Consider the following 27,638-nt stretch of genomic DNA (forward strand, 5'->3'; position numbering starts at 1 on the left):
AGTAGCTAACTCTAGTTAAAGCAAATAACTAGTTTTCTTGTTCCCAGCGGGTCTGGTGAAGATGTTTTTATGAAAGCTTAATACGTTCAGTACCTCTACTATCTTCGATGTTCAACTTGCTGGGCTCTGGGCCTTAAAATAGTCGGAAAATCTTGATGCAACATACACCTTCTCAAAGTGAATAAATACTCACAATATAAATTTTGATGAATAAAACTTTTATTTTAAACTTTTATTTTCTTTAGTGATGGAATCATACGTTATGGAAAATTTTGCGCTCTGATGTCCAATTACATAAAAACTAAAAATTTAGATCCAATACAAACAGATGCTCAGCTCTGCGGCGCTTATCCGTAGGTATTTATAAAAGTATTAACATTTCCCATGTCTCAGTTTCATTTCATGTCATGATTTCATTTTTGTATGGCCTGATCATAATGACTATATTATAATAATCATAAGGGGATCATAGCATGACTAATAGGGAAATCTAAGGAGGGGGGGGGGATAGGGATAACCAATCTAATATCTGAGGAGGAAAAAAATTTTGATGCATTACTAGTTGGGACTGAATAATAGTTGACGCATTCTCTTAATTACATGTAAAGTTTTTTAAATGTCCTCAGATAGAAAAGCTAAATATAAAGCTTTTAAGAGTTCATATACCCAAGATTATCAATCACTTATAGCATCCATGAAAGGAAACATGTTTTATGAACAGTATATGTAGAAATTTCTCTATTCTGCATGGAAAGACTGACATGGAATTATATTCTGCTCAGGGGGCAATGCAGAACCTGCCTTGGGGAGGGGGGGTGGAACACGTTTTCTTAATTGATTTTAATATTTTTTGTGTGATGTTTTGAATTTTTATCGAGAGAAGGAATGTTGCCGGTGGATGAATGGTCCCAAATTAAAACCGTTTTAAGACGTATAAAAGCATGTTTCTTGTTCTCACTAATCCCATTCAAGTATTCACTTCTTGCTTCCGCTACTTGAGTAGCTAACTCTAGTTAAAGCAAATAACTAGTTTTCTTGTTCCCAGCGGGTCTGGTGAAGATGTTTTTATGAAAGCTTAATACGTTCAGTACCTCTACTATCTTCGATGTTCAACTTGCTGGGCTCTGGGCCTTAAAATAGTCGGAAAATCTTGATGCAACATACACCTTCTCAAAGTGAATAAATACTCACAATATAAATTTTGATGAATAAAACTTTTATTTTAAACTTTTATTTTCTTTAGTGATGGAATCATACGTTATGGAAAATTTTGCGCTCTGATGTCCAATTACATAAAAACTAAAAATTTAGATCCAATACAAACAGATGCTCAGCTCTGCGGCGCTTATCCGTAGGTATTTATAAAAGTATTAACATTTCCCATGTCTCAGTTTCATTTCATGTCATGATTTCATTTTTGTATGGCCTGATCATAATGACTATATTATAATAATCATAAGGGGATCATAGCATGACTAATAGGGAAATCTAAGGAGGGGGGGGGGATAGGGATAACCAATCTAATATCTGAGGAGGAAAAAAATTTTGATGCATTACTAGTTGGGACTGAATAATAGTTGACGCATTCTCTTAATTACATGTAAAGTTTTTTAAATGTCCTCAGATAGAAAAGCTAAATATAAAGCTTTTAAGAGTTCATATACCCAAGATTATCAATCACTTATAGCATCCATGAAAGGAAACATGTTTTATGAACAGTATATGTAGAAATTTCTCTATTCTGCATGGAAAGACTGACATGGAATTATATTCTGCTCAGGGGGCAATGCAGAACCTGCCTTGGGGAGCGGGGGTGGAACACGTTTTCTTAATTGATTTTAATATTTTTTGTGTGATGTTTTGAATTTTTATCGAGAGAAGGAATGTTGCCGGTGGATGAATGGTCCCAAATTAAAACCGTTTTAAGACGTATAAAAGCATGTTTCTTGTTCTCACTAATCCCATTCAAGTATTCACTTCTTGCTTCCGCTACTTGAGTAGCTAACTCTAGTTAAAGCAAATAACTAGTTTTCTTGTTCCCAGCGGGTCTGGTGAAGATGTTTTTATGAAAGCTTAATACGTTCAGTACCTCTACTATCTTCGATGTTCAACTTGCTGGGCTCTGGGCCTTAAAATAGTCGGAAAATCTTGATGCAACATACACCTTCTCAAAGTGAATAAATACTCACAATATAAATTTTGATGAATAAAACTTTTATTTTAAACTTTTATTTTCTTTAGTGATGGAATCATACGTTATGGAAAATTTTGCGCTCTGATGTCCAATTACATAAAAACTAAAAATTTAGATCCAATACAAACAGATGCTCAGCTCTGCGGCGCTTATCCGTAGGTATTTATAAAAGTATTAACATTTCCCATGTCTCAGTTTCATTTCATGTCATGATTTCATTTTTGTATGGCCTGATCATAATGACTATATTATAATAATCATAAGGGGATCATAGCATGACTAATAGGGAAATCTAAGGAGGGGGGGGGGATAGGGATAACCAATCTAATATCTGAGGAGGAAAAAAATTTTGATGCATTACTAGTTGGGACTGAATAATAGTTGACGCATTCTCTTAATTACATGTAAAGTTTTTTAAATGTCCTCAGATAGAAAAGCTAAATATAAAGCTTTTAAGAGTTCATATACCCAAGATTATCAATCACTTATAGCATCCATGAAAGGAAACATGTTTTATGAACAGTATATGTAGAAATTTCTCTATTCTGCATGGAAAGACTGACATGGAATTATATTCTGCTCAGGGGGCAATGCAGAACCTGCCTTGGGGAGCGGGGGTGGAACACGTTTTCTTAATTGATTTTAATATTTTTTGTGTGATGTTTTGAATTTTTATCGAGAGAAGGAATGTTGCCGGTGGATGAATGGTCCCAAATTAAAACCGTTTTAAGACGTATAAAAGCATGTTTCTTGTTCTCACTAATCCCATTCAAGTATTCACTTCTTGCTTCCGCTACTTGAGTAGCTAACTCTAGTTAAAGCAAATAACTAGTTTTCTTGTTCCCAGCGGGTCTGGTGAAGATGTTTTTATGAAAGCTTAATACGTTCAGTACCTCTACTATCTTCGATGTTCAACTTGCTGGGCTCTGGGCCTTAAAATAGTCGGAAAATCTTGATGCAACATACACCTTCTCAAAGTGAATAAATACTCACAGTATAAATTTTGATGAATAAAACTTTTATTTTAAACTTTTATTTTCTTTAGTGATGGAATCATACGTTATGGAAAATTTTGCGCTCTGATGTCCAATTACATAAAAACTAAAAATTTAGATCCAATACAAACAGATGCTCAGCTCTGCGGCGCTTATCCGTAGGTATTTATAAAAGTATTAACATTTCCCATGTCTCAGTTTCATTTCATGTCATGATTTCATTTTTGTATGGCCTGATCATAATGACTATATTATAATAATCATAAGGGGATCATAGCATGACTAATAGGGAAATCTAAGGAGGGGGGGGGGATAGGGATAACCAATCTAATATCTGAGGAGGAAAAAAATTTTGATGCATTACTAGTTGGGACTGAATAATAGTTGACGCATTCTCTTAATTACATGTAAAGTTTTTTAAATGTCCTCAGATAGAAAAGCTAAATATAAAGCTTTTAAGAGTTCATATACCCAAGATTATCAATCACTTATAGCATCCATGAAAGGAAACATGTTTTATGAACAGTATATGTAGAAATTTCTCTATTCTGCATGGAAAGACTGACATGGAATTATATTCTGCTCAGGGGGCAATGCAGAACCTGCCTTGGGGAGGGGGGGTGGAACACGTTTTCTTAATTGATTTTAATATTTTTTGTGTGATGTTTTGAATTTTTATCGAGAGAAGGAATGTTGCCGGTGGATGAATGGTCCCAAATTAAAACCGTTTTAAGACGTATAAAAGCATGTTTCTTGTTCTCACTAATCCCATTCAAGTATTCACTTCTTGCTTCCGCTACTTGAGTAGCTAACTCTAGTTAAAGCAAATAACTAGTTTTCTTGTTCCCAGCGGGTCTGGTGAAGATGTTTTTATGAAAGCTTAATACGTTCAGTACCTCTACTATCTTCGATGTTCAACTTGCTGGGCTCTGGGCCTTAAAATAGTCGGAAAATCTTGATGCAACATACACCTTCTCAAAGTGAATAAATACTCACAATATAAATTTTGATGAATAAAACTTTTATTTTAAACTTTTATTTTCTTTAGTGATGGAATCATACGTTATGGAAAATTTTGCGCTCTGATGTCCAATTACATAAAAACTAAAAATTTAGATCCAATACAAACAGATGCTCAGCTCTGCGGCGCTTATCCGTAGGTATTTATAAAAGTATTAACATTTCCCATGTCTCAGTTTCATTTCATGTCATGATTTCATTTTTGTATGGCCTGATCATAATGACTATATTATAATAATCATAAGGGGATCATAGCATGACTAATAGGGAAATCTAAGGAGGGGGGGGGGATAGGGATAACCAATCTAATATCTGAGGAGGAAAAAAATTTTGATGCATTACTAGTTGGGACTGAATAATAGTTGACGCATTCTCTTAATTACATGTAAAGTTTTTTAAATGTCCTCAGATAGAAAAGCTAAATATAAAGCTTTTAAGAGTTCATATACCCAAGATTATCAATCACTTATAGCATCCATGAAAGGAAACATGTTTTATGAACAGTATATGTAGAAATTTCTCTATTCTGCATGGAAAGACTGACATGGAATTATATTCTGCTCAGGGGGCAATGCAGAACCTGCCTTGGGGAGGGGGGGTGGAACACGTTTTCTTAATTGATTTTAATATTTTTTGTGTGATGTTTTGAATTTTTATCGAGAGAAGGAATGTTGCCGGTGGATGAATGGTCCCAAATTAAAACCGTTTTAAGACGTATAAAAGCATGTTTCTTGTTCTCACTAATCCCATTCAAGTATTCACTTCTTGCTTCCGCTACTTGAGTAGCTAACTCTAGTTAAAGCAAATAACTAGTTTTCTTGTTCCCAGCGGGTCTGGTGAAGATGTTTTTATGAAAGCTTAATACGTTCAGTACCTCTACTATCTTCGATGTTCAACTTGCTGGGCTCTGGGCCTTAAAATAGTCGGAAAATCTTGATGCAACATACACCTTCTCAAAGTGAATAAATACTCACAATATAAATTTTGATGAATAAAACTTTTATTTTCTTTAGTGATGGAATCATACGTTATGGAAAATTTTGCGCTCTGATGTCCAATTACATAAAAACTAAAAATTTAGATCCAATACAAACAGATGCTCAGCTCTGCGGCGCTTATCCGTAGGTATTTATAAAAGTATTAACATTTCCCATGTCTCAGTTTCATTTCATGTCATGATTTCATTTTTGTATGGCCTGATCATAATGACTATATTATAATAATCATAAGGGGATCATAGCATGACTAATAGGGAAATCTAAGGAGGGGGGGGGGATAGGGATAACCAATCTAATATCTGAGGAGGAAAAAAATGTTGATGCATTACTAGTTGGGACTGAATAATAGTTGACGCATTCTCTTAATTACATGTAAAGTTTTTTAAATGTCCTCAGATAGAAAAGCTAAATATAAAGCTTTTAAGAGTTCATATACCCAAGATTATCAATCACTTATAGCATCCATGAAAGGAAACATGTTTTATGAACAGTATATGTAGAAATTTCTCTATTCTGCATGGAAAGACTGACATGGAATTATATTCTGCTCAGGGGGCAATGCAGAACCTGCCTTGGGGAGGGGGGGTGGAACACGTTTTCTTAATTGATTTTAATATTTTTTGTGTGATGTTTTGAATTTTTATCGAGAGAAGGAATGTTGCCGGTGGATGAATGGTCCCAAATTAAAACCGTTTTAAGACGTATAAAAGCATGTTTCTTGTTCTCACTAATCCCATTCAAGTATTCACTTCTTGCTTCCGCTACTTGAGTAGCTAACTCTAGTTAAAGCAAATAACTAGTTTTCTTGTTCCCAGCGGGTCTGGTGAAGATGTTTTTATGAAAGCTTAATACGTTCAGTACCTCTACTATCTTCGATGTTCAACTTGCTGGGCTCTGGGCCTTAAAATAGTCGGAAAATCTTGATGCAACATACACCTTCTCAAAGTGAATAAATACTCACAATATAAATTTTGATGAATAAAACTTTTATTTTAAACTTTTATTTTCTTTAGTGATGGAATCATACGTTATGGAAAATTTTGCGCTCTGATGTCCAATTACATAAAAACTAAAAATTTAGATCCAATACAAACAGATGCTCAGCTCTGCGGCGCTTATCCGTAGGTATTTATAAAAGTATTAACATTTCCCATGTCTCAGTTTCATTTCATGTCATGATTTCATTTTTGTATGGCCTGATCATAATGACTATATTATAATAATCATAAGGGGATCATAGCATGACTAATAGGGAAATCTAAGGAGGGGGGGGGATAGGGATAACCAATCTAATATCTGAGGAGGAAAAAAATGTTGATGCATTACTAGTTGGGACTGAATAATAGTTGACGCATTCTCTTAATTACATGTAAAGTTTTTTAAATGTCCTCAGATAGAAAAGCTAAATATAAAGCTTTTAAGAGTTCATATACCCAAGATTATCAATCACTTATAGCATCCATGAAAGGAAACATGTTTTATGAACAGTATATGTAGAAATTTCTCTATTCTGCATGGAAAGACTGACATGGAATTATATTCTGCTCAGGGGGCAATGCAGAACCTGCCTTGGGGAGGGGGGGGGTGGAACACGTTTTCTTAATTGATTTTAATATTTTTTGTGTGATGTTTTGAATTTTTATCGAGAGAAGGAATGTTGCCGGTGGATGAATGGTCCCAAATTAAAACCGTTTTAAGACGTATAAAAGCATGTTTCTTGTTCTCACTAATCCCATTCAAGTATTCACTTCTTGCTTCCGCTACTTGAGTAGCTAACTCTAGTTAAAGCAAATAACTAGTTTTCTTGTTCCCAGCGGGTCTGGTGAAGATGTTTTTATGAAAGCTTAATACGTTCAGTACCTCTACTATCTTCGATGTTCAACTTGCTGGGCTCTGGGCCTTAAAATAGTCGGAAAATCTTGATGCAACATACACCTTCTCAAAGTGAATAAATACTCACAATATAAATTTTGATGAATAAAACTTTTATTTTAAACTTTTATTTTCTTTAGTGATGGAATCATACGTTATGGAAAATTTTGCGCTCTGATGTCCAATTACATAAAAACTAAAAATTTAGATCCAATACAAACAGATGCTCAGCTCTGCGGCGCTTATCCGTAGGTATTTATAAAAGTATTAACATTTCCCATGTCTCAGTTTCATTTCATGTCATGATTTCATTTTTGTATGGCCTGATCATAATGACTATATTATAATAATCATAAGGGGATCATAGCATGACTAATAGGGAAATCTAAGGAGGGGGGGGGATAGGGATAACCAATCTAATATCTGAGGAGGAAAAAAATTTTGATGCATTACTAGGTGGGACTGAATAATAGTTGACGCATTCTCTTAATTACATGTAAAGTTTTTTAAATGTCCTCAGATAGAAAAGCTAAATATAAAGCTTTTAAGAGTTCATATACCTAAGATTATCAATCACTTATAGCATCCATGAAAGGAAACATGTTTTATGAACAGTATATGTAGAAATTTCTCTATTCTGCATGGAAAGACTGACATGGAATTATATTCTGCTCAGGGGGCAATGCAGAACCTGCCTTGGGGAGGGGGGGTGGAACACGTTTTCTTAATTGATTTTAATATTTTTTGTGTGATGTTTTGAATTTTTATCGAAAGAAGGAATGTTGCCGGTGGATGAATGGTCCCAAATTAAAACCGTTTTAAGACGTATAAAAGCATGTTTCTTGTTCTCACTAATCCCATTCAAGTATTCACTTCTTGCTTCCGCTACTTGAGTAGCTAACTCTAGTTAAAGCAAATAACTAGTTTTCTTGTTCCCAGCGGGTCTGGTGAAGATGTTTTTATGAAAGCTTAATACGTTCAGTACCTCTACTATCTTCGATGTTCAACTTGCTGGGCTCTGGGCCTTAAAATAGTCGGAAAATCTTGATGCAACATACACCTTCTCAAAGTGAATAAATACTCACAATATAAATTTTGATGAATAAAACTTTTATTTTAAACTTTTATTTTCTTTAGTGATGGAATCATACGTTATGGAAAATTTTGCGCTCTGATGTCCAATTACATAAAAACTAAAAATTTAGATCCAATACAAACAGATGCTCAGCTCTGCGGCGCTTATCCGTAGGTATTTATAAAAGTATTAACATTTCCCATGTCTCAGTTTCATTTCATGTCATGATTTCATTTTTGTATGGCCTGATCATAATGACTATATTATAATAATCATAAGGGGATCATAGCATGACTAATAGGGAAATCTAAGGAGGGGGGGGGGATAGGGATAACCAATCTAATATCTGAGGAGGAAAAAAATTTTGATGCATTACTAGTTGGGACTGAATAATAGTTGACGCATTCTCTTAATTACATGTAAAGTTTTTTAAATGTCCTCAGATAGAAAAGCTAAATATAAAGCTTTTAAGAGTTCATATACCCAAGATTATCAATCACTTATAGCATCCATGAAAGGAAACATGTTTTATGAACAGTATATGTAGAAATTTCTCTATTCTGCATGGAAAGACTGACATGGAATTATATTCTGCTCAGGGGGCAATGCAGAACCTGCCTTGGGGAGGGGGGGGGGGTGGAACACGTTTTCTTAATTGATTTTAATATTTTTTGTGTGATGTTTTGAATTTTTATCGAGAGAAGGAATGTTGCCGGTGGATGAATGGTCCCAAATTAAAACCGTTTTAAGACGTATAAAAGCATGTTTCTTGTTCTCACTAATCCCATTCAAGTATTCACTTCTTGCTTCCGCTACTTGAGTAGCTAACTCTAGTTAAAGCAAATATCTAGTTTTCTTGTTCCCAGCGGGTCTGGTGAAGATGTTTTTATGAAAGCTTAATACGTTCAGTACCTCTACTATCTTCGATGTTCAACTTGCTGGGCTCTGGGCCTTAAAATAGTCGGAAAATCTTGATGCAACATACACCTTCTCAAAGTGAATAAATACTCACAATATAAATTTTGATGAATAAAACTTTTATTTTAAACTTTATTTTCTTTAGTGATGGAATCATACGTTATGGAAAATTTTTCGCTCTGATGTCCAATTACATAAAAACTAAAAATTTAGATCCAATACAAACAGATGCTCAGCTCTGCGGCGCTTATCCGTAGGTATTTATAAAAGTATTAACATTTCCCATGTCTCAGTTTCATTTCATGTCATGATTTCATTTTTGTATGGCCTGATCATAATGACTATATTATAATAATCATAAGGGGATCATAGCATGACTAATAGGGAAATCTAAGGAGGGGGGGGGATAGGGATAACCAATCTAATATCTGAGGAGGAAAAAAATTTTGATGCATTACTAGTTGGGACTGAATAATAGTTGACGCATTCTCTTAATTACATGTAAAGTTTTTTAAATGTCCTCAGATAGAAAAGCTAAATATAAAGCTTTTAAGAGTTCATATACCCAAGATTATCAATCACTTATAGCATCCATGAAAGGAAACATGTTTTATGAACAGTATATGTAGAAATTTCTCTATTCTGCATGGAAAGACTGACATGGAATTATATTCTGCTCAGGGGGCAATGTAGAACCTGCCTTGGGGAGGGGGGGGGGGTGGAACACGTTTTCTTAATTGATTTTAATATTTTTTGTCTGATGTTTTGAATTTTTATCGAGAGAAGGAATGTTGCCGGTGGATGAATGGTCCCAAATTAAAACCGTTTTAAGACGTATAAAAGCATGTTTCTTGTTCTCACTAATCCCATTCAAGTATTCACTTCTTGCTTCCGCTACTTGAGTAGCTAACTCTAGTTAAAGCAAATAACTAGTTTTCTTGTTCCCAGCGGGTCTGGTGAAGATGTTTTTATGAAAGCTTAATACGTTCAGTACCTCTACTATCTTCGATGTTCAACTTGCTGGGCTCTGGGCCTTAAAATAGTCGGAAAATCTTGATGCAACATACACCTTCTCAAAGTGAATAAATACTCACAATATAAATTTTGATGAATAAAACTTTTATTTTAAACTTTATTTTCTTTAGTGATGGAATCATACGTTATGGAAAATTTTTCGCTCTGATGTCCAATTACATAAAAACTAAAAATTTAGATCCAATACAAACAGATGCTCAGCTCTGCGGCGCTTATCCGTAGGTATTTATAAAAGTATTAACATTTCCCATGTCTCAGTTTCATTTCATGTCATGATTTCATTTTTGTATGGCCTGATCATAATGACTATATTATAATAATCATAAGGGGATCATAGCATGACTAATAGGGAAATCTAAGGAGGGGGGGGGATAGGGATAACCAATCTAATATCTGAGGAGGAAAAAAATTTTGATGCATTACTAGTTGGGACTGAATAATAGTTGACGCATTCTCTTAATTACATGTAAAGTTTTTTAAATGTCCTCAGATAGAAAAGCTAAATATAAAGCTTTTAAGAGTTCATATACCCAAGATTATCAATCACTTATAGCATCCATGAAAGGAAACATGTTTTATGAACAGTATATGTAGAAATTTCTCTATTCTGCGTGGAAAGACTGATATGGAATTATATTCTGCTCAGGGGGCAATGCAGAACCTGCCTTGGGGAGGGGGGGGGGGTGGAACACGTTTTCTTAATTGATTTTAATATTTTTTGTGTGATGTTTTGAATTTTTTTATCGAGAGAAGGAATGTTGCCGGTGGATGAATGGTCCCAAATTAAAACCGTTTTAAGACGTATAAAAGCATGTTTCTTGTTCTCACTAATCCCATTCAAGTATTCACTTCTTGCTTCCGCTACTTGAGTAGCTAACTCTAGTTAAAGCAAATAACTAGTTTTCTTGTTCCCAGCGGGTCTGGTGAAGATGTTTTTATGAAAGCTTAATACGTTCAGTACCTCTACTATCTTCGATGTTCAACTTGCTGGGCTCTGGGCCTTAAAATAGTCGGAAAATCTTGATGCAACATACACCTTCTCAAAGTGAATAAATACTCACAATATAAATTTTGATGAATAAAACTTTTATTTTCTTTAGTGATGGAATCATACGTTATGGAAAATTTTGCGCTCTGATGTCCAATTACATAAAAACTAAAAATTTAGATCCAATACAAACAGATGCTCAGCTCTGCGGCGCTTATCCGTAGGTATTTATAAAAGTATTAACATTTCCCATGTCTCAGTTTCATTTCATGTCATGATTTCATTTTTGTATGGCCTGATCATAATGACTATATTATAATAATCATAAGGGGATCATAGCATGACTAATAGGGAAATCTAAGGAGGGGGGGGGGGGATAGGGATAACCAATCTAATATCTGAGGAGGAAAAAAATGTTGATGCATTACTAGTTGGGACTGAATAATAGTTGACGCATTCTCTTAATTACATGTAAAGTTTTTTAAATGGCCTCAGATAGAAAAGCTAAATATAAAGCTTTTAAGAGTTCATATACCCAAGATTATCAATCACTTATAGCATCCATGAAAGGAAACATGTTTTATGAACAGTATATGTAGAAATTTCTCTATTCTGCATGGAAAGACTGACATGGAATTATATTCTGCTCAGGGGGCAATGCAGAACCTGCCTTGGGGAGGGGGGGGGGTGGAACACGTTTTCTTAATTGATTTTAAAAAAGAAATCAATTTTTTTGATTGAGTCTATAAGTGGGTGGGAGGTATCCCCCTTTGGGAGAATCTCCAGATTTTTGGATTCCAATAGTTGTCACGTCTGGGAATGAAAAAAGTGAGAAAAAAAATATATTAAAGGGAAAAACATTTGAAAATACACAGAGCTTCAGGTTATAAGTGAAATGAAACATGAGAAAAAATGATAAAATCAAAATGAAATATTTATGAAAAAAATATATACAAAATTACAGAAATTTCAAAAATTATGGGATGGAAAAACCAAGTTCAAAGAATAGTGAAAAAATCACCAGATGTGCCTTAAGAAGGGGATACAGTTTTGTTGTTTTGAATTTTGTGGAGATGTCATTAAAGAAGGTGGTGGGTATGCTGTTGCCAGATGCAGATTTGGAAAATCTGCTTTTAATCTTTTTCAGCTGCAACCCAAACTTCGATCAACGTGATAAACTTTGTGGCCCTATTTTGGATATAAAAATGCTCGACAAACATTACTTATTAATAAAATTTTTGGCTTGACATACAGCCCATCTTGGAAGCTCTTGCAACCCAAACTTCTGTCACAACCCATTGGTTAAGAACCCCTGAGCTAGACTAATAAAAGAATGAAGGTGGTTTTGTGATGTTGAAGAGGTAATTTTTTCCCCCATATTTATTAAACTTCATTTGGGAATTATGTATAATTGCCAGTAAAAGTGATTTAGTGGAGTTGTGCTTAGTTTGAAAGAATGAGAGTAAAATTGAAAGATGAGCGAAATTTAGCAAACTTATGAATGCGACTGCAAAATTACTGATTTATCGTATTAACGTAACATATACACCAAAGTATGCAGATAGCGAATATCCCCTTGTAATGCCACTTCTTAGGACCATGGATTTTTTTTTCTTTGGCAAAACTGCTACAAATAACTTTGTTTTTACTAATACTTTTAATAATATTTCCAGGACTTGTTATAGATATGATGACATAAATTGTTTTCTTCACACTTCAGTAACAGCACAAAAAATTTTTTTAAATGCAATAAACTGATATGTTAGGGATTGTGGCTACCTAGCACCAGAGATTTGTCAAGTCCTGCTTTATTGAGAACTGCTATTTTATTCTATTTTTATATATCAACAAAAATGTTCAAGGTAAACCTAGCATTAAAAATTGGAGTACTGGTTATCAAACATTACACTAAACCATGGGTTAGTGTAATGTTTGATAATGGTTCATTTTGTGCATTCATTTTCATTTTTTCAAAAAAAAACAAAACATACTTCATATATTCGTGTATAAGCCAACCCCCTCACTTCAGGACCACCAAAATGGTAATAAATTGAAAACCCATGTATAAGCCAGCCCTCAAAAATCAGTGCATTTAGAGGGGAAAAAATTTATATATTTCATGCAATGGAAAATGATTCAAACTTCCTAATCCATTTCTCCTTCCGATTCTCCGAGCTTTGCTTTAGAAGCCGATACAGTGTGGTATCTTCGTTTTTATCTTCAACTGTGCTGTCATTGCCCTCGTCACGTTCAAAGAGGATGCCATATTCAGTTTTGTCCATTGTGCTACTGATGGAACACTTTTTAAAGGATTTGATGATTTCTCTGGAAAAACAGAATTCCTTGACTTGTGAACCCACTGGCACACTATGCCAATGTTGGGTTTCTTCGAGGCACTGCTTTTTTGCTGTTTTTTTTTATCTTCAGAACTCGTTCATTCAGTCTATAAATTCCTTAAATAATCTTTAAAAGGCTTGTTAATGCTCGCATCTCAACGTTAATGTAATATCAAAGTTAGTCCATCGAGTATCAAAGCCAACAAAGTTTCCGATTTTTTTTTTGCTTTGGCTTTAACATCGGTTCTGCGAGTTGAACATAGCTACGGAAATCACATTACTAATTAGTAACACCATCTAAAGTAGCCATGCAGAGGCCATGTAACTATATGATTCAGTGAAGTTGGAGTCAATATTTTTTCTTCCAAAACTGACCTGTATATAAGCCAATTCTCCCAAATAGAGGAAACAAATTTTTCAAAAAAAAAAAGGCTGATACACAAGTATGTACTGTACTATAGCTATTTAATGATATATAGCTCTCAAGATGTATTATTATATTCATATGGAAAAACGTTCATTGAAAAGAATTTCACTTAAATGATTATTTAATAAGGGTGTTACCATGCATTTTTGAAAAGTTATTAATATTTCTTATTATAGGCAGTCAGACGACCATATTGAGAAGGTGCTTTGAAGAAAGAAGCTGCTGTAGCAATCACCTTTCAGCAAGAAAAATGCTCTAAGCCTGTCCCAATTACTATTCAGAACTTGAGGAGAAATGAAGCTGGTGGTAAGCCTACAGCAGCTGATGCGAAAACACCTCAGAGCAATACAACTAAAGAAAATTAAACAGCAGATAGACACCCAAAAAGAAAATGATGATAATACATTACAGAAAGCAAGAGCAAGCGAAAGAGTTACTAGAAACGCAATTCCCAAAAACTACATTCTGAAGAGTCGCGATATTCCAAAGCGCGAAGCAGATAAACAAAACCCAGAAGTTAAACCTGTGCCAATAAAAACTGAAGCTGTAAAACGAGAAGGTTCACAACTTCTGAAGTCTGAATTGAATGCAGCCAAAAATTCAAAAATGACTACAAGAGCTGGAAGGACCATTGTCAAAACTGACTTTTCTAAATTTGAAGAACAGGAAAAACCTAAGATTTCATCAGCAAAGGAAATGGGAGGAAGAGCAAGCACTCAAAAAGATCTAAAAAAAAGTTCATTGCAGAAAGACATTGTTAAATCAAATGCACAACAAAAGGACGTGACCAAATGCAATGTTCTCAGAGAAGCCATCAAACCCGGTGTTCAAAGAATCAATAAACTGAGGGAATATTCTACAACAGATGCGCCACTGAAGGAAAAGTGTCTGAAAGAGAAAAGTACTATTTCTACCAGAAAAGCCATTCAATCAGCCGAAAAGGAGAAGCCTGTGATGACACATAGAGCAGAAACTAATTTACCCAATAGTAAGGAAACTTCAAAACCAAGTTTATTAAAAACTGTAAAATCTGATACATCTAAGAAGAAGATGACAGAGTCCCCATTAAGAGAGCGTAAAGTAAGTTTAAGGTCAAGCAATATGGCCATTCATTGTTCATGAATACTGATTGTTTTTATATATTTGTCATTTCATTTGAATGATTGTGAAGATTTTATGAAATATTTTTTTCTTTAAATGTATATCATCTCATTTTTACTTGTATACACATTTTTTTGTTGAATTTTCGGATTGTTCAACATCACTGCTATGCCTTTTTAATTGTTCCTTTATGGGTAATTTTTGTTAGGATATACCAGATACTGTTCAAGTGTGTGGAAGAATTATGCCTGCTCAAGTGTATGATTATCTGAGCAAAATAAAACAATCTGGCAATAAGGTAATGAAAATTTGTAGTTTTTACTTTTAACCTTTTCATGAGTTTATTTTTGAATTTCTGAGCTTTTTGTGTTTTTTTGTGATCTCTATTGATGTTTTGAGAATACCATTAAAGGAAATAATTTTTATTTTCTTACCCTCTTGAAAATTCGCAATCCTTTGGTGGCAACTAATGATTTTATTCATACAATGGCAATCATAAACTATTATACAGGTTGTTTCAAAAAGAATCACCCGATTGGAAATGCTTATATTAGGAAAAATATTGAACATAGACACTTAAAAAAGATTAATTTTATATTACATGGCTAATCAAAGTTTTTTACAAACCAAATTAAAAGGGGCTCAATATGTCTACTTTGGGATGCACAGCATATATATATATATGTCTATACGGTAGTCAAATTCGTCCCAAACCTTTGCTAGCATGTTTGCATCCACTGTGAGTGGATTTCTGTTGGCTATGTGCAAAATGTTGTTGAATGTGCTCCACATTTTCGTCTGATATGTGGGGACAGCCAGGGGATTTCCCTTTACACAGACAACCCATGTTTTGTAATTGTTTATACCATCGTCTAATGCTCTGAGTGGTAGAAAGTTTAGCACCAGAGTATTGTCGACGAAAAGCATGATGAACAGTTGTTATGGACTCACATTTCACGAAGCTTAGAGCACAAAACGATTTCTGTTGTGCAGTCGCAATCTTGACAAACACTGAAGTGGCAGCCGAAGGAAGAGCATTAGCGCTACATGTTGGCAACTGCATGAAACTTGAGATTTCTCTCTTTCTACCCATACATTGTTTGATCAAAACGGATTAAAAGCTGAATAGTTATGGTTTTTTTTTAATCACATGATACTTTTTGAAACATCCTGTAGTGTGATATGAATGTCCCGAAAGGAGTATTTAAGAAGTAGTAGATGGGAAGTATAGATTTTTTTCCACAAAAGTGTTAACTTATATTACAATTGAATATTCAACAATCATGACAGGTGATTGGCCCATCAAAGTGGTGACTATATAGAAAGGCAGCGAATTAAACAATTTTCTGTATAGAAACCTATGGAAAATTACATTTCGGATAATAAACATGATTCCAGAATGAATTATCTTCTTTAGCCCAGGTACTACTGTATTTTGATTGCCAAAAGATCTGTTTGTGAATGAGAAGTGCAAAATGAGAAAAACCTTTCTTTTATCATCCAAAATATTTCTTATCTATTTCTCTTCAACATCTTGCTGGAAATTTTCAGATAACTATCCATGCCTGTCTGGCTATTGGGTCAAATTTTCAGTTTCCACACAGTGGGAAATATTGGAAGTAACCCTACCTTATGGTGTGAGGGAGAATCTTATACAAAGAATATACAGTAAAACTTGTCCATAACAATACTGTAGGGACTTTTTGTTGTAGACAGTGTTAGCATCTGTGCTATTTTCTATTGAATATAAATTCTGCGGGGGACCAAAGATTCAGTATTGTTCCAACCATGGGGACAATAAATGCCAACATACCAGGGTGGTAGAGTTATTGCAGTTCCACTGTAGTAGTATTCAACTTACAATGGGGGTGGGTGACATCTCATCTTTAACCCTTCTGCACGATCTCAGTACACGGTACATCACTGGCTGTGAAATTTTTGATGCCTGATTATTTTTTTAAATATTCACAATAAAATTTTTATTGCATACAGTATACGTTTCACCATAACTAATTTTTTTTTACAATTTTAGTGTTAAAATTAAAAAATTTATAAATTATTTTCAGCAGAGCTACTCAAAGTTTGATTTTTTGTTAATTTAAATACTGTAAATCAAGCCTCAGCATTTTAATTTTTGATCTCTCTCTCTGTCCCGACTTCTGACCAAGTGCTCTCTGAGGATTAGGTGGTACACCTAAGCTTATAAGTTAGCCACTTTCTTCAACTTGATGCATACATTTTTTTCTGGAAACAAGCTTAATTTACGGTGCATATTTGTTTATGTAACTAATTGAATAATTTATCTCCACTTAGGAACTTACAATCATTCAATTCAAAGCAGCAAATGATGAAGAATCTGTCACATACAATGAATTTTATAAATATTTGAGCTCAAGGAAACTATTTGGAGTTGTGAACCTTAGTTCTAAACATGTGAAAGATTTTTATATTCTTCCTCTGGCTGCTCAGTCACCAGTTCCCACTGTTCTCATGCCATTCAATGGACCAGGTATTTCATTTCATATTAATCATGATATTTTTATGACCAATTCATGTGATAAAGAAGATCGAATAAATAAATATATAAGATACTAGCTATAATACCCGGCGTTGCCCGGGTTTTCTTCAATGAGGCTTTATGAACCACGTGATATCTCCCTCTTTCTTTGAGGGACATGCAAACCGTGTCTAAAGATAACCAATATGGCGACGTCCTGCGCGACTCATGAAATAAACAAATCTAGATTTAAAGAAACATAGAAATGAATAGTCCCCTCCCCCTTTTTTTTTGATGGGTGCTAGGTATTTCGATTCCCTCCCCCTGAACTTCAAGTTATCCATCTCTGCCTTTTTCAGCTTCCAAAATTGCTTAATTAAAGCTGTGGAATTTTTTCGATGCACTTCACGGGGCCCAAAACTAATTTTAAAAAACATCCTAAACTATATGAATTTATGCAAATAAATATTAAAAGACAATTCGGAGACATTAATTTTCATGCTTGAGAAGATATAATTAAAAAGTTGAAATCAACGTTATTGCATGGATATCCAACTCAAAAGTAGATCCGGCTAATTACTCCATGCTTAATTTTCTGGGCTTCGTATCTCCAAGTGAATTCCATATTTCAAAAATCGAGAATTCAATTTAATTTTTAAAATTATTGATGTGGCAGGGAACCCCCCCCCCAAATTTCCGTATTTACGCAGTTAAATCGGCAATTTTAATAGTGATTTCTATGAGGATCACCCTTTTCCTGACCCTCAAAGCGATGATGGTGATGATTATGACGTCTATTCAAAAAGCCTCATTACTGAGAGTATTGAAAATGTGGCAAACCATTATAAAGGCATAAACTATTATACATAACTGGCAGCATTAAAGAAGTGACAAACCATTGTAAAGACATAAACACGTCTGAAACTCATCGCTAGGGAACCACGGTAACCAAAGTAAACGTTCGGAAAGTGATTGTTAAGGCCCAAAAACCATTGTTGCCGGACAGTTTTTTGCCCATTTGGGGCATTTGCCCTGGTCTGACGAAATTTTAAAGTAGCCTATCGTTCAAGTCGGGTCGCATTTGGTATATATGCAAAATTTGGCGACGATCGATCTAAAATTGTAGATTTGTATAGAGAACATACACACACACAGACACACAGAAAATCAATTTTATATATATAGAAGATATAGATAGAAGATATAGATAGAAGATAGATAGATATAGATAGAAGATAGGTAGATAGAAGATATAATACCCGACGTTGCCCGGGTTTTCTTCAATGAGGCTTTATGAACCACGTGATATCTCCCTCTTTCTTTGAGGGACATGCAAACCGTGTCTAAAGATAACCAATATGGCGACGTCCTGCGCGACTCATGAAATAAACAAATCTAGATTTAAAGAAACATAGAAATGAATAGTCCCCTCCCCCTTTTTTTTTGATGGGTGCTAGGTATTTCGATTCCCTCCCCCTGAACTTCAAGTTATCCATCTCTGCCTTTTTCAGCTTCCAAAATTGCTTAATTAAAGCTGTGGAATTTTTTCGATGCACTTCACGGGGCCCAAAACTAATTTTAAAAAACATCCTAAACTATATGAATTTATGCAAATAAATATTAAAAGACAATTCGGAGACATTAATTTTCATGCTTGAGAAGATATAATTAAAAAGTTGAAATCAACGTTATTGCATGGATATCCAACTCAAAAGTAGATCCGGCTAATTACTCCATGCTTAATTTTCTGGGCTTCGTATCTCCAAGTGAATTCCATATTTCAAAAATCGAGAATTCAATTTAATTTTTAAAATTATTGATGTGGCAGGGAACCCCCCCCCCAAATTTCCGTATTTACGCAGTTAAATCGGCAATTTTAATAGTGATTTCTATGAGGATCACCCTTTTCCTGACCCTCAAAGCGATGATGGTGATGATTATGACGTCTATTCAAAAAGCCTCATTACTGAGAGTATTGAAAATGTGGCAAACCATTATAAAGGCATAAACTATTATACATAACTGGCAGCATTAAAGAAGTGACAAACCATTGTAAAGACATAAACACGTCTGAAACTCATCGCTAGGGAACCACGGTAACCAAAGTAAACGTTCGGAAAGTGATTGTTAAGGCCCAAAAACCATTGTTGCCGGACAGTTTTTTGCCCATTTGGGGCATTTGCCCTGGTCTGACGAAATTTTAAAGTAGCCTATCGTTCAAGTCGGGTCGCATTTGGTATATATGCAAAATTTGGCGACGATCGATCTAAAATTGTAGATTTGTATAGAGAACATACACACACACAGACACACAGAAAATCAATTTTATATATATAGAAGATATAGATAGAAGATATAGATAGAAGATAGATAGATATAGATAGAAGATAGATAGATAGAAGATATAATACCCGACGTTGCCCGGGTTTTCTTCAATGAGGCTTTATGAACCACGTGATATCTCCCTCTTTCTTTGAGGGACATGCAAACCGTGTCTAAAGATAACCAATATGGCGACGTCCTGCGCGACTCATGAAATAAACAAATCTAGATTTAAAGAAACATAGAAATGAATAGTCCCCTCCCCCTTTTTTTTTGATGGGTGCTAGGTATTTCGATTCCCTCCCCCTGAACTTCAAGTTATCCATCTCTGCCTTTTTCAGCTTCCAAAATTGCTTAATTAAAGCTGTGGAATTTTTTCGATGCACTTCACGGGGCCCAAAACTAATTTTAAAAAACATCCTAAACTATATGAATTTATGCAAATAAATATTAAAAGACAATTCGGAGACATTAATTTTCATGCTTGAGAAGATATAATTAAAAAGTTGAAATCAACGTTATTGCATGGATATCCAACTCAAAAGTAGATCCGGCTAATTACTCCATGCTTAATTTTCTGGGCTTCGTATCTCCAAGTGAATTCCATATTTCAAAAATCGAGAATTCAATTTAATTTTTAAAATTATTGATGTGGCAGGGAACCCCCCCCCCAAATTTCCGTATTTACGCAGTTAAATCGGCAATTTTAATAGTGATTTCTATGAGGATCACCCTTTTCCTGACCCTCAAAGCGATGATGGTGATGATTATGACGTCTATTCAAAAAGCCTCATTACTGAGAGTATTGAAAATGTGGCAAACCATTATAAAGGCATAAACTATTATACATAACTGGCAGCATTAAAGAAGTGACAAACCATTGTAAAGACATAAACACGTCTGAAACTCATCGCTAGGGAACCACGGTAACCAAAGTAAACGTTCGGAAAGTGATTGTTAAGGCCCAAAAACCATTGTTGCCGGACAGTTTTTTGCCCATTTGGGGCATTTGCCCTGGTCTGACGAAATTTTAAAGTAGCCTATCGTTCAAGTCGGGTCGCATTTGGTATATATGCAAAATTTGGCGACGATCGATCTAAAATTGTAGATTTGTATAGAGAACATACACACACACAGACACACAGAAAATCAATTTTATATATATAGAAGATATAGATAGAAGATATAGATAGAAGATAGATAGATATAGATAGAAGATAGATAGATAGAAGATATAATACCCGACGTTGCCCGGGTTTTCTTCAATGAGGCTTTATGAACCACGTGATATCTCCCTCTTTCTTTGAGGGACATGCAAACCGTGTCTAAAGATAACCAATATGGCGACGTCCTGCGCGACTCATGAAATAAACAAATCTAGATTTAAAGAAACATAGAAATGAATAGTCCCCTCCCCCTTTTTTTTTGATGGGTGCTAGGTATTTCGATTCCCTCCCCCTGAACTTCAAGTTATCCATCTCTGCCTTTTTCAGCTTCCAAAATTGCTTAATTAAAGCTGTGGAATTTTTTCGATGCACTTCACGGGGCCCAAAACTAATTTTAAAAAACATCCTAAACTATATGAATTTATGCAAATAAATATTAAAAGACAATTCGGAGACATTAATTTTCATGCTTGAGAAGATATAATTAAAAAGTTGAAATCAACGTTATTGCATGGATATCCAACTCAAAAGTAGATCCGGCTAATTACTCCATGCTTAATTTTCTGGGCTTCGTATCTCCAAGTGAATTCCATATTTCAAAAATCGAGAATTCAATTTAATTTTTAAAATTATTGATGTGGCAGGGAACCCCCCCCCCCAAATTTCCGTATTTACGCAGTTAAATCGGCAATTTTAATAGTGATTTCTATGAGGATCACCCTTTTCCTGACCCTCAAAGCGATGATGGTGATGATTATGACGTCTATTCAAAAAGCCTCATTACTGAGAGTATTGAAAATGTGGCAAACCATTATAAAGGCATAAACTATTATACATAACTGGCAGCATTAAAGAAGTGACAAACCATTGTAAAGACATAAACACGTCTGAAACTCATCGCTAGGGAACCACGGTAACCAAAGTAAACGTTCGGAAAGTGATTGTTAAGGCCCAAAAACCATTGTTGCCGGACAGTTTTTTGCCCATTTGGGGCATTTGCCCTGGTCTGACGAAATTTTAAAGTAGCCTATCGTTCAAGTCGGGTCGCATTTGGTATATATGCAAAATTTGGCGACGATCGATCTAAAATTGTAGATTTGTATAGAGAACATACACACACACAGACACACAGAAAATCAATTTTATATATATAGATTTTAGTTGCGCTCTTGACACATTTCCAGACCACTAAAGTGGCCCGCTACGCACTTTCAGATCATTCAAGTGACTTGTGACATATTTCCTGATGATTCAAGCGGCCCGCGGCACACTTTCAGACCATCTGAATGACTCGCGGCACATTTCAACTTAACTCAACTTTTTGAAGAGTGTGGGACCACTTCATTGATTTAAAAACGTGTCGCGAGCCACTTGATTAAGTGATCTAGAACAGCACCGCAGGTTATTTGTGTGATCTGTAAATGTGCCGCAATCACCCAAGCAATCTGGGAATGTGCAGCGGGCCACTTGAGTGATTAGGAAATTTGTCTCGGGCCGCTCAATTGCAGAATTCGCCGTGAGCCACTTTAGTGATCTGGAAATATGCCGCGAGTCATTTAAATGCCGCTGTGGTGGTCGAGTGGTCATAGTGACGGACTCGCATCGCGGGGACCCGGGTTCGAGCCCCACCGTCACCACAGTGGTGGTCGGCTGAAGTCGGTTTTCTGTGGTTCCCAACTTCGAGGCGCAAATGCGAGCCGATCTCCCCGTTAAAAAGTCTCGCCACAGAGAGCAACAGTCCTACAAACAGTACAAATATTCAGTCACTACACATCACTCACTTCACTTCTGAGATATAGATGGCAGCACTGAAAAATCATACACAACACTAGATACGCACTCAGACTTCCGGCACAACTGACTAGGTAGTAAATTGCCTATGGCAATAGACCTGAGTTGTGCTCGGTTTGAAGAAGAAGAAAAAGAGTCATTTAAATGAGGTATGAATGTGCCGCGAGCCTCTTAATTTATTTGTAAGCGTACCGGGGCCACTTAAGGCAGGACACATTTAGGCTTACACATGCACATGTATGCTTTAACATAAGGGGCCGTTCAAGTATTATGTCAGCAAATTTTTAGCCATTTTTAACCCCCCTCCTTGTCAGTAAAAGTCTTCTGACCCCCCCCCCCCCCCCCCCCCCCCGTCTGCAAAATTTCGTCAGCTGTGCCCCTCTGAAACCTAACGCACATTGGTGGGATCAGAAACGTACGGGGAGGGGTGGAATCCTTGGGCCTGTGCGGACCAAATATGGCCCTGGGGTTATGACGTGGCCTGTCATTCTAAAACCTAATTTTATACAAATGAACGAAGTGACACATTTACAGATCACTTAAGTGACCCGGCGCACAATTCCAGACCATTTAAGCGATCTGTGACACATTTAGAGATCCCTTGAGTGACGTGACAGTTTTAAAGCATTGGTGCGGCCACCAGTACGGTTCTACATCACTCAAGTTTTCCGCGGCACATTCCCAGATTACTTAAGTGATCCGCGGCATAATCACTTGTATGACGCGCGGCACAGGTCCAGAGCACTTAAGCGGCTGATTTCCCTGTGTAGGGGACACAATAGGGGGAATGTTAGTTCAGGTACCCACAAACAAGTTTTATTCGTTTTTCCGCGCAGTGAGTGAGACGTCATTAAGGATATTTAACATTTTTATAAAAGGTGGTTGATGACGTCGAACAACCCCCCCCCCCCCCCCCCCCCCCCGTCATCAAAAGTCAGCAAATTGGAAATCCCCCCTCGATGACGTAATACTTGAATATTGAATAACCCCTAATAAAGATACCCGAAAGTTATTTTCTGAGGTTACAAAAAAAGGTGGTTTCCGTCTTCCCCCCCCCCCTTCTTCCTGTAAAACCAGATGTGGCTCGGGCTCTGTCACCTAAAGCCGGGTTTTTCTAGAGACAGGTTTTCTGTGCTGCGCGCAACGTGAATCGCCCAGCGCGACACGCCGTCCATTCACCAATTTTCTTACTACGTTTTCCTACAGAGCGCAATACGGCTCACGACAGCTGTTGACGGCCCTAGATGGCAGCAGCATACCGTTAGCAAGCGGCCGTTGCGTTGAATGGCTGCGCGCGCAACGGAAGTATGATCACCGCGATCAAACCGACAACAAGTCAGATGTGTCAATAGTATCAACATAGATGGCTTTACCACACTATTCGATAACACACAGAATTTATTCATTATCCATCCATTCATCGCCATGCAATTTTTGATTTTCTAAGTCAACTTATAATATACATTATAATATAAAAATATTTGAAAATACATTTAAATTAATTTATATTTAAAATAATCTAATAACAATTTAAATCACTTTAGAGCTGCATAAATAATTTTATTCAATTACAACAGATAATTTTTCACATCTGAAAAAAATTGATTTAAATCATGATTTAAACTGCTGATTTAAATCACTACAACCCTGATCATTTTGTCACACACTCACCTGATTTCTTGCTCTCTCCAGGTCACTCCCATACTCACACCCTCTAAATCACTTTTTGTTACTCCTATGCTTGCACACACTGTTACTCATGTACTTGCACATTCTTTTTGCTGCATAGTGACTTAGTTCCATGATCTCTTGGTAGAGTGGGAAGGTTGAATGACATGACCAGTTGACTACTTGACCAGTCATTCCTTAAATTTGCAGCCCCTTTGAAATTTTCGCCTTGAGCTATAGTTCACTTAGCCTCTTTGTGAATACGCCATTTGGGGGTACCTTACCAGATTCCTGTCTGGGGGCCATCTTCAAGATGTAAAGAGGGGGGCATGCCTACTTGGTGATGTTGAAAATATTTATTAGCCCATTAACTTATATATAGATCATGGGGCCTCTGATATACTAATCTGGACCCATAATCGCTCAGAGCAGGATTTCTTATGTGGTTCTGTGTAGTATATTTCTAATGTAAGTGAACAGTGATTACATTCTTTTTCAGCTCCCCTTTCCACTCTATATGCAAGGGGCTATGATTAAAATTGTTCAAAGTATGTTCGTGAAATATTAATAAGCAAATGTATACTTTGAAATTTTTATACCACATGTACCTATTTGGAATTTTTCTAGGAGTTAAACATGACACAGTGAAACTGCGATACAATGATAATTCCCTATGTAATGATACCATGCTGTCGTCTCGCACTATTCCACCAATAAATCATGTGCAACGGTAAGTATTTTTCTTTAAATACCATTAAATTGGAATTTTACCTTTTATGATATTTTATTATTTTAAATAAAAGTTGTATCAGAAAAAAAGAAAATCAACATGCGTTCTAATTTGTTGGAAACTGATGTTCAACTGCCATGGGGGCAAATGTGGTTAAAATGGTAAACTTGTATAATACAACCTTGAAAAAGTTAATGAAAATTAATTATCAAATATTTTTAGTACAGACAATTCCTACAATAATGATGGTAATTTTGTATAATTTGTAATATAATTTAGATGTACAGTATATATGAAGTTAATGCATTAAACGATTATTCTCTGAGTGTGATTGTGCAGCTGATTGCTATACAGGGTTGTCATGAAGGAAATATTGCTGAGTTGGAATATCCCTCATATCATATATATGGCCTTGCTACGTTGAAATAATCTGTTTTTACAGTTCATAAAACCTTGACATGAAAAGTCCAAGCATAGGTCTCCATACACAACTAAAAAAAATTAAAAATAATTTGAATTCTACACAAAATGTTTTCAAAGTGGTGCATTTGTTTGTAGTTTATGTGTACAATTGCAGACTATTTATATAACTTGCAATAAAATAAGGAGTAAAATCAAATTTCAGGATACAATGTAAAGAATATTCATAAGTACAGTATAAATGTGTTGTTTTTTTTTAAATTACAGTTTTTCCTGCTGCAACTGTGCTTAGGTTTTTGAAAATGTGATTGTGGAGACTTGAGCAAAAATTAGTGGAGCTTCTGCATTAATTTTCATTTCAAAAACCATGTTTTGAACAATTTAGAGTGAAAATTAATTATCAATATTTTTAGTATAGACAATTCATACAACCTGAAAATTAGTTTATCAAATGAACAAAACATTGCTTTAAATCTTGACTTCTACAAAAGATCAAGATTTAAAGCAAGATCTGAGTATATTCTTGTATATGCACACACACACACATAGTTTGTAATTTTTTTACTACATTTTGTATTATTTTCATTCTATAAAACTGAATTTGTTCGGCTAAGAGTTATCCAGTAAATTTCAGTCACTGTTTAGAAAGTCCAAATCAATCCAGAAATCAGATTTTTTTTAACGTGAAGCTCAAGATGAACACCCGCTGATGCAAAACATTCCCAACATCCAGTGCAAATGTATCATTAGCTATTATTTTTTGTGGTATTCGTGTGATTGGTCTGAGAGATTATTTTGATGTTAGAGCATATGAATTTTTCACACCATAAAGTTATCAAAGATATTGGTGGGACACCAGCTCAACATTTCAATATATACCTATTTAAAATTATCATGATTTCGTGAAATATTGTTGGGGGGGGGGGGGCTTGAGCCAGTGAAAAGTTGCACCTGCGAATCATACTCATAAAATATATTTCTCTAATGTAGGCTACTATCAAAATATTCTCAATATTCAATAAATTAAAAGAAATGTATTTTCAATGTTTTATAGGTTTTGTTTGAAACATAAGATTGCTGAAATTTTTTGCTGGCATGAAGCACCCTGTTCCATGTGTAATAAAAAGTTCGCAGCTGTGTTAAAAAAATTTATCAATATTTGAAAATATCTCTTTAAGAACTTGTATATGGAACAATATTAAATCATGTCTAATAATTCTATTTGTGCTCGCTTTATCTTTGCTCTCTTCATTTAATCCCCAGAAAACTAGAACCAGTTTTATTTGAACAGGTCATATAAAATGCATTTAAAATTATTGGTGGTGTGTTCAAATGGCCTGAATTTCTAGAATCCTGTACGTATATAGTGTGAGGTAAGTACGCCAGTAATAGGCTTCCTTTTTCAAGTTTTAAAAAATATATATCAAAAGTTATGAGAAAACTCTGTAGCTTTTTTTACCAGATACCAAGCTATATTCTTTCATTTGCCGTTCGGTGTCCAAGCTGGTTTCGAAAAAAAAAAACTAGGTGGAAAAGGATGCCAATAATCAGTCAAAGCAAGACATTTCATTTTGCACTAAGAGTAATAATTTCATATTCTAAATACAAAATTGATTATGCTTTAAAGACGTTTAACAAATTGCACATGAAGTTGAAAGGGTGGCCTACTCTAGGGTCAATCATTTTCACATTATTCAAATTGTATGACATGTGACATTGTAATCAGGCCTACCAATCTTGCTGAAGTGATACCCTCCTCTGTGAACAATCTTAAATACATTTTGCTTTCAAACATATATCTTTTAAGAGAATTCTTTTCTATCTACATACAGATATTAAGACAAAAAAAAAAGAATGAGACTAAATTCCTGCAGAAGCAACTTCTCGAATGCTTAAATATAAAAAAAAATGAAGCTTATAGAAAACAGAAAAAGCAAGAATTGGAAAAGAAAAGAATAAATAAAACTCAAAATAAAAATAAAATAAATAATAAAAATTAAAAAAATAAAAGCTCTCTCAAAAATACATATAACTATATGCCTGTTTCAAGAAATAAAAGAAACATAATTGCTCAAGGTTTTTGAG

General features: G+C 35.1%; 2 protein-coding genes across 7 annotated transcripts; both read left to right on the top strand.

Moving 5' to 3' along the window:
- The first annotated feature begins 269 nt into the window (after positions 1–269).
- On the top strand, positions 270–14,145 carry LOC149079004 (uncharacterized). 6 transcript variants are annotated; one of them, XM_089241257.1, is made up of 13 exons: positions 270–353; positions 1,244–1,351; positions 2,242–2,349; positions 3,240–3,347; positions 4,238–4,345; positions 5,223–5,330; positions 6,221–6,328; positions 7,220–7,327; positions 8,217–8,324; positions 9,218–9,325; positions 10,218–10,325; positions 11,208–11,315; positions 14,035–14,145. In XM_089241257.1, the coding sequence occupies exons 1-13, from the start codon at positions 283–285 to the stop codon at positions 14,066–14,068; spliced, it is 1,293 nt and encodes a 430-aa protein (XP_089097383.1). In that variant the 5' UTR covers positions 270–282; the 3' UTR covers positions 14,069–14,145. The 6 variants fall into 6 exon arrangements, with proteins under 6 accessions (XP_089097383.1, XP_089097384.1, XP_089097386.1 ...); XM_089241258.1 differs by having other exon boundaries at positions 11,208–11,319; positions 14,035–14,129; XM_089241259.1 differs by having other exon boundaries at positions 271–357.
- Positions 14,146–14,152: 7 nt separating this feature from the next.
- On the top strand, positions 14,153–26,774 carry LOC149079005 (uncharacterized). The gene is made up of 5 exons (XM_089241263.1): positions 14,153–14,938; positions 15,168–15,257; positions 17,273–17,468; positions 25,031–25,133; positions 26,608–26,774. Exons 1-5 carry the CDS (start codon positions 14,153–14,155, stop codon positions 26,714–26,716), a joined length of 1,284 nt encoding a protein of 427 aa, XP_089097389.1. The 3' UTR covers positions 26,717–26,774.
- The last annotated feature ends 864 nt before the right edge of the window (positions 26,775–27,638 follow it).

This window comes from Pholcus phalangioides, unplaced genomic scaffold (genome assembly GCF_987345545.1).
Source record: "Pholcus phalangioides strain wild (caught in Gottingen) unplaced genomic scaffold, Ppha-v1.0 ptg000013l_1, whole genome shotgun sequence".
NCBI lineage: Eukaryota > Metazoa > Arthropoda > Arachnida > Araneae > Pholcidae > Pholcus > Pholcus phalangioides.

Excerpts from the sequence above, each read along its gene's own strand:
- LOC149079004 (XM_089241257.1), top strand. The coding sequence starts at position 283 with ATGTCCAATTACATAAAAACTAAAAATTTAGATCCAATACAAACAGAT. Across the intron at positions 3,348-4,237 it reads CAGCTCTGCGGCGCTTATCC|TGATGGAATCATACGTTATG; the intron begins GTAGGTATTTAT and ends TATTTTCTTTAG. Across the intron at positions 6,329-7,219 it reads CAGCTCTGCGGCGCTTATCC|TGATGGAATCATACGTTATG; the intron begins GTAGGTATTTAT and ends TATTTTCTTTAG.
- LOC149079005 (XM_089241263.1), top strand. The coding sequence starts at position 14,153 with ATGAAGCTGGTGGTAAGCCTACAGCAGCTGATGCGAAAACACCTCAGA. Across the intron at positions 14,939-15,167 it reads CCCCATTAAGAGAGCGTAAA|GATATACCAGATACTGTTCA; the intron begins GTAAGTTTAAGG and ends AATTTTTGTTAG. Across the intron at positions 25,134-26,607 it reads CCAATAAATCATGTGCAACG|GTTTTGTTTGAAACATAAGA; the intron begins GTAAGTATTTTT and ends AATGTTTTATAG.